Raw genomic sequence first — 12,766 nt, forward strand, 5'->3', positions numbered from 1 at the left:
TTGTTGTTGATTCTTCACAAAAAAATACAGTTTTATATCTTTATGTTTGAAGCCTGAAATCTGGCAAAAGGTCGCAAAGTTCAAAGGGGCCGAATACTTTCGCAAGGCACTGTACTACCACACCCCCTCTGAATGGCACACACACACAATCCATGTCTCGATTCTTTCAAGACTTAAAAATCCTACTTTAACCCGTCTCCTCCCCTTCATCTACACTTATTGAAGTGGATTTCACAAGTGACACCTGGATTCACCTGGTCAGTCTATGTCATGGAAACAGCAGGTGCTCCTATTGTTTTGTACACTCAGTGTATTGTTTATCACTAAAAACATACTATCAAACACTATATTATAAGATATCATCAAGTGTACTTACCAAGTGAAGTGGAGAGGCTTTGTAAGACAATTTACTGGCAGTATGGAAACAGGAAGTAAGTATGTGGTATACATATTAAATGTAGTCAGGGCTTATGTCATTTCCTTCCTCTCTGAGACATGGTACTAGAAGGTTCCAGGCCGAATACATTGCAGACGTTGCATTGTAACTAATGGTTACACAACACGTTATCAGGTTTGCAGATGGGCATCAGATTGCTCTATCACATATCTTTTATAATAGTAATTTGACTATTTAAAATACATAAAGAAGCCACACCAGGCAACCAATACATGTACCAAAAAATCAAAGACTTGTTTCCATTGTGATCCGCTATTCTAAGAGTGTAGCCAAAATTGCTTAATTAACTAAGGAACCACACCTGAGTGGGGTGCACCTGCTTTCAAAATACTTTGTATCCCTTATTTACTGAAGTGTTTCCTTTATTTTGGCAGTTAGCTGTACACTGGCAATGTGAAGCATTAGACAGGCCAGATCCGGTCCAATTGGGAGATCTACACTGGCAATGTGAAGCATTAGACAGGCCAGATCCAGTCCAATTGGGAGATCTACACTGGCAATGTGAAGCATTAGACAGGCCAGATCCAGTCCAATTGGGAGATCTACACTGGCAATGTGAAGCATTAGACAGGCCAGATCCAGTCCAATTGGGAAATCTACACTGGCAATGTGAAGCATTAGACAGGCCAGATCCAGTCCAATTGGGAGATCTACACTGGCAATGTGAAGCATTAGACAGGCCAGATCCAGTCCAATTGGGAGATCTACACTGGCAATGTGAAGCATTAGACAGGCCAGATCCGGTCCAATTGGGAGATCTACACTGGCAATGTGAAGCATTAGACAGGCCAGATCCAGTCCAATTGGGAGATCTACACTGGCAATGTGAAGCATTAGACAGGCCAGATCCAATTGGGAGTACACTGGCAATTGGGAGATCAAATGGGAGATCTACACTGGCAATGTGAAGCATTAGACAGGCCAGATCCGGTCCAAATGGGAGATCTACACTGGCAATGTGAAGCATTAGACAGGCCAGATCTGGTCCAAATGGGAGATCTACACTGGGAGACATTGCTTATGGGCCAACTATGGTGAATTTTTTAAATATTTTTTTTATTTAACCTTTATTTAACTAGGCAAGTAAGTTCTTATTTACAAAGACTGCTTACACCGGCCAAACCCGGACGACGCTGGGCCAATTGTGCGCCACCCTATGGGACTCCCAATTATGGCCATTTGTGATACAGCCTGCATTCGAACCAGGCTGTCTGTAGTGACGCCTCACTGAGATGCAGTGCCGCTGCGACACTCGGGAGCCCAAAATGAAGTATAAATAAATAAACAAACACATTCTAGGAAATCACAAATGATTATTAATTATTAATGATAATAATAATAATACATATTAATAGTATTTATTGGCAATACAGCAGTATACATGTCCACACACAATACATTTACACTGTGATATATCTAAATGTGTGTATTGCGGCCTACTTAATTTAAGACATGCCAGGACTGTGCAGGCTGAATATAATGTGTACTGCAGGGCTGGACCTAAAGCCTGCACAGCAGTGGCTCTCCAGGACAGGAGTTGGTAGTTGGTAGATGGTCACCCCACTGGAGGCTGGTGGGCAGAGATATAGGAGGACAGGCTCATTGTAATGGTTGGAATAGAATAAATGGAACAGAATCACGCACATGAAACACATGGTCCATTCCATTTATTCCATTCCAGCCATTACAATGAACCCATCCTCGTATAGCTCCACCCACCAGCCTCTTCTTCTCTCCCTCATCACATGGTTCCCAGTAGATGGCCAAGCTGCAAAGTCAGAATTGGCTTTATCGTGTAAAAATGTCTTGCCAACAGAAATGTTATTTTTGGTCTTAATTTAAGGTTAGGGTTAGGCATACGGTTACCAGTGTGGTTAAGGTTTGGTTAAAGTTAAGGTTTAAAATCAGAGTTTAAGAAGAGGAATTGTAGAAATGATTGGGCCTTCTGACTTTGTAACTTGGCAGGATAGTGATGAGCCCCATCACACTTTAACCTCGTAGGGTTTCTTGGCCGAGCTCTCCCCCGCACAGCACCAGCCAGGTACACACGCAGGCCTGTCCATCTTGGTAATATACAGAAGTGGCTCCATACTACAACTCAGATCCATGATGGCGAACACACTGATAGTCACCTGACAGCGGAACTGGACAAACGTGTAGTAGGAGAAGAACGGAACAAGAGCCACAGGAGGAAGGTAGTTGACGAAGATTATACCCAAGATGACCAGCACCATTTTGAAGGCCTTCTTCTTCACGGGGTGCATCACCTCCTTCCCGGCTACGGAGCGGCGTAGGACCCATATGATGGAGAGGTTACAGTAGATCATGAGGGCGAAGGCGAAGAGGATGAGGCCGCTGAACACCTCGTTGACAGACATAACTCCCAGGATGCTCTTTGTGAGGCTGTAGGCCAGGATGAGGGCCCAGGTTACCACGGAGACACCAACGCGGATCTTGTTGTCACGGATACCGGTGAACAGCACCGGATGGACCACGGCCACGTAGCGGTCCAGACAGATACACACCTAGGAGGAGAGAGATGGAATATAACTCAGATTATAATATAACCAAGATTAATATATAACCCAGATTATAACATAATTCTGATTATAACATGACCCAGATTATAACATTTAATTTTGAGTAATTTAGCAGATGCTCTTATCCAGAGAGACTTGCAGGATAATTTAGGGTTAAGTGCCTTGCTCAAGGACACTGACAGATTTTTCACCTAGTCTGCTCAAGGATTCAAACCAGCGACCTTTTGGTTACTGGTCCATTGATCTTAACTGCTAGGCGACCTGACGCAGATTATTATATGTTTTAGTGTTGGTCAGGACGTGAGCTGAGTGGGCATTCTATGTTGTGTGTCTAGTTTTCCCGTTTCTATGTTTGGCCTGATATGGTTCTCAATCAGAGGCAGGTGTTAGTCATTGTCTCTGATTGGGAACCGTATTTAGGTAGCCTGTTTTGTGTTGGGTTTTGTGGGTGGTTGTCTCTGTCTTTGTGTGTCTGCACCAGACAGAATTAGTTTGTTGTTTTGTCACATTTGTTATTTTGTAGTGTTCACGGTTATTGTCTTTATTAAACATGATGAACACTAACCACACTGCGCTTTGGTCCTCTCCTTCGTCCACAGAAGAAAGCCGTTACACCAAGAAAAAATATATAATGTTCCATACAATGTATTTTAGAGACCCTAATGTCACAAGTTCCCTCATCAACATCTACAGTTGTAAGGTAATTTAATTCACAAACCAATCTTTTCATATCTACACAGTCATGTTTAGATTTTAGATTTTCTACCCACCAAGAATAGCAGTGCGGTGATTTGACCCCGTAGGCAAAGCATTGGATGAACCATCCAGGTTTAAACAGCCCATACTATAATATAACCCAGGTCTATATAACATAACCCACAGTATAATATAACCCAGGTCTATATAACATAACCCACAGTATAATATAACCCAGGTCCATATAACATAACCACAGATTATAACACAACCCAGATTATATCATAACCCAAATTATAATATAACCCAGGTCTATATAACATAACCCAGATTATAACATAACCCACAATATAATATAACCCAGGTCTATATAACATAACTAAGATTAGAACGTAACGGAGATTATAACATATCCCAGGTCTATATAACATAACCCAGATTATAACATAACCCAGATTATAACATGTCCCAGGTCTATATAACATAACCCAGATTATAACATAACCCAGATTATAACATATCCCAGGTCTATATAACATAACCCAGATTATAACATAACCCAGGTCTATATAACATAGCCCACATTATAATTTAACCCAGGACAAGATAACATAATCCAGATTATAACATAACCCAGATTCTAACATAACCCAGGTCTATATAACATAACTACCTAGGGCTTATTATCTACCCACCAGGAAGAGGGGTCCTGTGTCTTTGACCCCGTAGGCAAAGCGTTGGAAGTACCAGATGCCTTGGTGGTCCAGGACCAGCCTGTTGACCATGTCTATGGGCCCCATGAGGCAGAAGTAGGTGTCCATTAAAGCCAGATTAAAGATGAAGATGTCAGATGTGGATGAGTCACTTTTCCTGCTGGAGATCTGCCACAGGACCAGTATATTGCAGGGTGTGCCTGTTGCATCAATAAGGACTGTGTTAGGTTGCATCCCAAATGGCACCCTATTCCCTATGTCGTGCACTACTTTTGACCAGACCCCATAGACAGTAGGGACACCACTGTGTTAGTGACAGGAATATCTTTACCAAGGCTGAGTCCAAAATGGCACCCATTCCCTATATAGTGTCCTACTTCCCCTATTCCCTGTATAGTGCACTACTTTTGATCAGAGCCCTCTATACAGAGCACTACTTCATAGGGTTCTGGTGAAAAGATCCATCATGTTACTCCACCTACTACCACAGCATTATGGGTACTGTAGTATATCACGCTACTTCACTTACTACCACATCATTATGGGTACTGAAGTACATCATGCTACTCCACCTATTACCACAGCATTATGGGTACTGTAGTCCATCATGCTACTCCACCTATTACCACATCATTATGGGTACTGAAGTACATCATGCTACTCCACCTATTACCACAGCATTATGGGTACTGTAGTACATCATGCTACTACACTTACTACCACAGCATTATGGGTACTGAAGTACATCATGCTACTCCACCTATTACCACATCATTATGGGTACTGAAGTACATCATGCTACTCCACCTATTACCACAGCATTATGGGTACTGAAGTACATCATGCTACTCCACCTATTACCACAGCATTATGGGTACTGTAGTACATCATGCTACTACATTTACTACCACAGCATTATAGGTACTGTAGTACATCATGCTGCCACATAGTTTCTCAACCAAAAGGCGAAAGATTGAAAGACTTCCGGGAAGCAGACCAAGCAGATCAGGCCAGGGTTTGGGATATGAGAAGTCATATTAGTTGTTAATTTTTGCTAAATCTAAAGGCACAACCTAGATTCCAGCCAATGTCTTAAGTAGTTGAACATGTCATTACTCCAACTACGTGAAAGTGTCAAACTGTAACATTTTCATTTTCATCATAAACAACATTCTACTACACCTACTACCAGAGCATTATGGGTAATGTAATACATTGTCCTACTACAACTACAACCAGAGCATTATGTTTAATGGAGTATATCATTCTACGACACCTACTACCACAGCATTGTGGGTAATGTAGTATATCATGCTACTACACCTATGGCCAGGTTGAAGACTTTGACTCCAAAGTAGAAGATGAATCCGTAAGGGGCCACGGAGCAGACGTGGAATTGGTACCAAGGAGGCGGGGTCCAAGGTTCCGGACTAAGGGTCGACGTTGAGTTCAGGGAGAGGTCATTGGAGGTCATCCCCGTGGAGTTAGCAATCATCGCCATGGAAGCTGGGGTCAAAGTGGAGAAGAGATTTGGATCTAAACAGGGGGAAAAGGGAACAATGAGTTACAAAGGTATAATTGCATATAATATATACTGTATAGCTGTATATAATTGTAGTGTATATCATTTTATCTGTATTGTGTATGACAGAGTTGAGGACCAACAGACTTTGACCTGCTGCCTGCTATCATCAAGCTATTATATTCCACTACATTAACTTTTGCATGTTGTCATAAAAAGTATTTTATGTGATTTACAGATCTGTTCAGTTTATTGTATGAATGGATTTTCATACCAAAATAAATTGCCACAAAAATCACTCCATATTGTTGGCTGACGTCAAAAAATCACATATAATTTCACTGCGCTTGATCCACCTATTAAAATTGATGCTTAAAAAATCTGTTATAATGCATTACTGGTTCAAATCGAATAGATAGCCACTTACATTTCTTCTGAGCAATATTATGACTTATAAAACTGACAAATTGCTATCAAATACAGTAAAAAGTCAAAGTCTCACCTACCTCAACAGAGATGATATGTCCCTCTACTGGTCCTCTTCCACTCTCCTTCAGTCTCAATCCCTCAGTAGAACAAACTATTTCACTGGTCCTCCTCCAATCTTCTCCTTCAGTCTCAATCCCTCAGTAGAACAAACTATTTCACTGGTCCTCCTCCAATCTTCTCCTTCAGTCTCAATCCCTCAGTAGAACAAACTATTTCACTGGTCCTCCTCCAATCTTTTCCTTCAGTCTCAATCCCTCAGTAGAACAAACTATTTCACTGGTCCTCCTCCACACTTTTCCTTCCGTCTCAGTCCCTCAATAGAACAAACAATTTCAGTGAGTGTGTGTTTTCCGTTTCCAATCTATATGTCTAGTTAACCCTGGACTCAATGACTGTTGATTACAAACTATCGAGTCGAGCACGCCAACTGACTCCAAGTAGCAAAGCCACAGCTCTTCACTATCGTCCGTAGCAGAGCTCTCTATCTCTCTGTTGGCCCCCAAAAGCCAAGCTGTATGCCAAACCAGACCCTTACTCCATATGGCACCGTCTCACAGGGGCCAATGCTTAATAAAGACAGTCTCCTGGGAGAGAGAAAGGTAGGGAGGGAGAGAGAGTAGGAGGATGACACTTATGGATACGACCAATCTGGGGAACCTCGACAACCAAAACATTATGGCCCCTCTTTGGCGCAGCCGCAACGGAAGGTTGTGATTGGTTGATGGCACTGAACAGGATGGGCGGTGCCTATGAAAGGGGTATCGTGATTATGTTTCGGGAAATGACTCAAAGGTAGGGGTGGGGTGTAGAGTTGGATAGATGTGATGAACGACATGGTGTCCATACACTAAGCCTGTGTCCGAAATGGCACCCTATTCCCTACATAGGGCCAAATGGCTCTGGTCAAAACTAGTGGACTATATAGTGAGTAGGGACGCGTCTTGGCTGTCTTACAATGTAATATGTTCTCTCTCTGATGCAACTTAGAGGGCCAAGTAGACAAGGCCCTCCACACTGTCAACAGGTGATGCAAGTCAACAGTAGCGCCAGAGACATGAGAAATACAACGCAAGATCTTGCAGACAAGGCTCAGGATGTCTTGTAGGGTAGACACAGGTTAGCAGAGGAATGATGCCTTTAGGGCATTTACTTCTCAACAAGTCACACACACACACACACACACACACACACACATGCTGTATATAGCCTATACAAAGGTAAGAGAAGCTGAGGTCTAACTCAGAGAGATAGAGATATGCCGTGGCATGCTATGACACCGACGTGCATACAGTCTTCCTCACCTCAAATTGACCTGCAGAAGCTAAAGCTTTATAATAGCCACACCATAGCAAACCTTTACAAACGTTTCTAAACTTTATTAGGTTAATATCAAAAGTAAGTCAACCCATTGTTTATAAAGAAAATACAAGGAGATGAGCAGATGTAAACCAGGGGAAAACGTACTACCCTCCCTTGTGCCCAGTTTTATTTTTATTTTTTTATTTCACCTTTATTTAACCAGGTAGGCTAGTTGAGAACAAGTTCTCATTTACAACTGCGACCTGGCCAAGATAAAGCATAGCAGTGTGAACAGACAACACAGAGTTACACATGGAGTAAACAATTAACAAGTCAATAACACAGTAGAAAAAAAGGGGAGTCTATATACAATGTGTGCAAAAGGCATGAGGAAGTAGGCGAATAATTACAATATTGCAGATTAACACTGGATTGATAAATGATCATGTACAGGTAGAGATATTGGTGTGCAAAAGAGCAGAAAAGTAAATAAATAAAAACTGTGGGGATGAGGTAGGTGAAAATGGGTGGGCTATTTACCAATAGATTATGTACAGCTGCAGCGATCGGTTAGCTGCTCAGATAGCTGATGTTTAAAGTTGGTGAGGGAGATAAAGGTCTCCAACTTCAGCGATTTTTGCAATTCGTTCCAGTCACAGGCAGCAGAGTACTGGAACGAAAGGCGGCCGAATGAGGTGTTGGCTTTAGGGATGATCAGTGAGAAACACCTGCTGGAGCGCGTGCTACGGATGGGTGTTGCCATCGTGACCAGTGAACTGAGATAAGGCGGAGCTTTACCTAGCATGGCCTTGTAGACGACCTGGAGCCAGTGGGTCTTGCGACGAATATGTAGCGAGGGCCAGCCGACTAGAGCATACAAGTCGCAGTGGTGGGTAGTATAAAATATATTTGTAAAAATCTATATTTTTTAAAAGGTTTGACGATATATTTATATATATATATAAATTTATATATATATATATATACAGTGGGGCAAAAAAGTATTTAGTCAGCCACCAATTGTGCAAGTTCTCCCACTTATAAAGATGAGAGAGGCCTGTAATTTTCATCATAGGTACACTTCAACTATGACAGACAAAATGAGAGAAAAAATCCAGAAAATCACATTGTAGGATTTTTAATGAATTTATTTGCAAATTATGGTGGAATTATTTGGTTACTACATGATTCCATATGTGTTATTTCATAGTTTTAATGCCTTCACTATTACTCTACCATGTAAAATCACTTCACTATTATTTTTACAATATAGGTGTGTCCAAAATTTGGACAGGTACTGTATATATATATATATATATATATATATATATATATACAGTTGAAGTCATACGTTTACATACACCTTTGCAGAATACATTTAAATGTTTTTCACCATTCCTGACATTTAATCCTAGTAGAAATTCCCTGTTTTAGGTCAGTTAGGATCACCACTTCATTTTAGGAATGTGAAATGTCAGAAAAATAGTAGAGAGAATTATTTATTTCAGCTTTTATTTTTTTCATCACATTCCCAGTGGGTCAGAAGTTTACATACAGTAAATTAGTATTTGGTATCATTGCCTTTAAATTGTTTAACTTGGGTCAGTTGAGTTGAGTGGATTTTGTCCCATTCCTCCTGACAGAGCTGGTGTAACTGAGTCAGGTTTCAAGGCCTCCTTGCTCACAAAAGCTTTTTCAGTTCTGCCCACACATTTTCTATAGGATTGAGGTCAGGGCTTTGTGATGGCCAATTCAATACCTTGAGTCTGTTGTCCTTAAGCCATTTTGCCACAACTTTGGAAGTATGCTTGGGGTCATTGTCCATTTGGAAGACCCATTTGCGACCAAGCTTTAACTTCCTGACTGATGCCTTGAGATGTTGCGTCAATATATCCAAATAATTTTCCATCCTCATGATGCCATCTATATTGTGAAGTGCACCAGTCCCCCTGCAGCAAAGCAGCCCCACAACATGATGTTGCCACCCCCGTGCTTCACGGTTGGGATGGTGTTATTTGGCTTGCAAGCCTCCCACTTTTTCCTCCAAACATAACAATGGTCATTATGGCCAAACAGTTCTATTTTTGTTTCATTAAACAAGAGGACATTTCTCCAAAAAGTATGATCTTTGTCCCCATGTCCAGTTGCAAACCATAGTCTGGCTTTTTATGGTGGTTTCTGAGCAGTGGCTTCTTCCTTGCTAAGCGGCCTTTCAGGTTATGTCGATATAGGACTCGTTTTACTGTGGATATAGATACTTTTGTACCCGTTTCCTCCAGCATCTTCACAAGGTCCTTTGATGTTGTTCTGGGATTGATTTGCACCTTTCGCACCAAAGTATGTACATATCTAGGAGACAGAACGAGTCTCCTTCCTGAGCGGTATGAAGGCTGCGTGGTCCCATGGTGTTTATACGTGCGTACTATTGTTTGTACAAATGAACGTGGTACCTTCATACATTTGGAAATTGCTCCCAAGGAGGAACCAGAATTGTGGAGGTCTACAATTTTTTTTCTGAGGTCTTGGCTGATTTCTTTTGATTTTCCCATGATGTCAAGCAAAGAGGCACTGAGTTTAAAGATAGGCCTTGAAATACATCCACAGGTACACCTCCAATTGACACAAAAAAATTCAATTAGCCTATCAGAAGCTTCTAAAGCCATGACATCATTTTCTGGAATTTTCCAAGCTGTTTAAAGGCACAGTCAACTCAGTGTATGTAAACTTCTGACCCACTGGATTAGAATTATAAGTGAAATAATCTGTAAACAATGGTTGGAAAAATGACTTGTGTCATGCACAAGGTAAATGTTCTAACCAACTTGCCAAAACTATAGTTCGTTGACAAGAAATTTGTGGAGTGGTTGAAAAATGAGTTTTAATGACTCCAACCTAAGTGTATGTAAACTTCGGACTTCAACTGTATATATATATATACATTATGACATGTTTTATCCAGGTTTGGAAGTTACATCATACTAAACATGAGGAACACAAGCAGGAGCTACACCCGCCATGACATCTGCTAAATATGTGTATGTAACCAATACAATTTGATTTGTTTGAGGGTCATTTGAATTCCAGCCCTGCTCAAACTCTATTTCATCAAAACCTATTCCCATCTCTACTCCCAGAGACAGCATTATAAGGAGTCCTCATCACCATCATCATCATCACCATCACAGAGGACAACCTGACCCATCTCTACTCCCAGAGACAATATTATAAGGAGTCCTCATCACCATCATCACCACCATCACCAAGGACAACCTGACCCATCTCTACTCCCAGAGACAGCATTATAAGGAGTCCTCATCATCACCAAGGACAACCTGACCCATCTCTACTCCCAGAGACAGCATTATAAGGAGTCCTCATCATCACCAAGGACAACCTGACCCATCTCTACTCCCAGAGACAGCATTATAAGAAGTCCTCATCATCATTATCACTACCATCACCATGGACATCCTGACCCTCAATTCCAGCCATTCCTCCTACAACACCACAGAAGAAGTTGCCTTCGACTATTACATCCTGTACATCCTCCTCTCGGTCGCCATGGTTCCCGTCCTGGGTCTCCCAGGCCACGCTCTGTTTCTATGCTCCCTCCTGGGTAAACACACACACACTAGGAGACACACACACGCTCTGTCTCTCTCTCTTTACACCCTATTGGAACTTTCACCAAAGATGAATACATTCCATGGCATGTGAAATGACCTGATCACCTGACCTCAGTGGGCCTCTGTTGCTATGTTGTCTGTGTGTGGACAGCTACCTCTCCGCGTTTCACCCACTGTTCTTTCTGAAAATCAAGAAGCCCAAGTTTCATCTGTCTGTGTGTTTCGACGCGTTCCCTAGCCGCTTCATACTGCCTCTCGCTGAAGTTCGCGAATGCCTAAAGCAAGTGGATGGTCATCATGAGCCTCCTCCTCATTGCCATGGTGATCACCTCAAACTGCAACATACTGGTCCTTAAGTCCCTGAGCCAGAAGATTAGTCTTTAAAAAACATTTTTTTGACCTTTATTTAATCAGGCAAGTCAGTTTAAGAACAAATTCTTATTTTCAATGACGGCTTAGGAACAGTGGGTTAACTGCCTGTTCAGGGGGAGAACAACAGATTTGTACCTTGTCAGCTCGGGGGTTTTTGCAACCTTCTAGTTACCAGTCCAAAGAAACGAGAGTATTGAGCCCCAATCAGGTCCAGGCAGACAGGAGCTCCACCCAATCAAAAAAGCAGGCCTTTAAAAAATGCTGACTGTTTTTGTGTTGATTAGCATTCACTACATTCAACCCCTGGTTGACTTTGTGTTAAGGTTCTATATCAAAACGTTGCAGGCCTACTCACCACTGACCTGCGTGGTCTACACGGTGCTCTCTATGAGCAGTTTCATTCAGCCTCTGTGTTATCTCATCCGGACCAGGAAACTGCCCAGGCTGCCGTGTCAGCGTTTCCCCGCTGCTCAGAGTTACACGCCATCTTCCCTTCCTAAGACTGTGATAGAAGTGTAGAGAAATCCTGTCTCTTTACAATCCTGGGTTGTTATCGGGAGGTAGACCTGTGTCATGTTTATTAAGCACCAAACGGAAGAGGACAAACAAAATGACTATCATGAACTTGTCCAATAAGAAACGCTTTCTTAAGTTTTCAGTTGCAAAAAGTTTTGATATGTGTTCATTAATGACAGAGACCCTAATAATATTGCCTTAAAAATTATGTTTGTTGTCAAAGGATGACATGTCTTTTAAGCCCTTTCACCTGTTTGGGGCACTGAAAGAAAGGAAGCCATGAGAGTATCGAAATGAAGCCATGCTCCTGGTTGAAGTTTCCCCTAGGTAAAGATCTAGGATCAACTTCCCCTCCCTCAATCCTATCCTTAACCATCTTTTTGTTTCTCTAGTAACCATGGAAATAGTATTGAGATGAAGCCCCAGTCTTTTTGTTTCTCTAGTAACCATGGAAATAGTATTGAGATGAAGCCCCTTTCTGTTTCTCTAGTAACCATAGAAAGAGTATTGAGATGAAGCCCCAGTATTTTTGTTTC

The 12,766-nt window shown here is 41.7% G+C and overlaps 1 protein-coding gene across 1 annotated transcript; it reads right to left on the reverse strand.

The window, feature by feature from the left end:
• Nucleotides 1-2,439: 2,439 nt before the first annotated feature.
• Nucleotides 2,440-5,907, reverse strand: LOC135528362 (G-protein coupled receptor 4-like). Its single transcript, XM_064957392.1, has 3 exons — nt 5,730-5,907; nt 4,389-4,606; nt 2,440-2,982 (listed from the first exon to the last, which is right to left on the reverse strand). Exons 1-3 carry the CDS (start codon nt 5,905-5,907, stop codon nt 2,440-2,442), a joined length of 939 nt encoding a protein of 312 aa, XP_064813464.1.
• Between the last annotated feature and the right edge of the window lie 6,859 nt (nt 5,908-12,766).

The sequence above is a fragment of the Oncorhynchus masou genome, chromosome 5, assembly GCF_036934945.1.
Source record: "Oncorhynchus masou masou isolate Uvic2021 chromosome 5, UVic_Omas_1.1, whole genome shotgun sequence".
Taxonomy (NCBI): domain Eukaryota; kingdom Metazoa; phylum Chordata; class Actinopteri; order Salmoniformes; family Salmonidae; genus Oncorhynchus; species Oncorhynchus masou.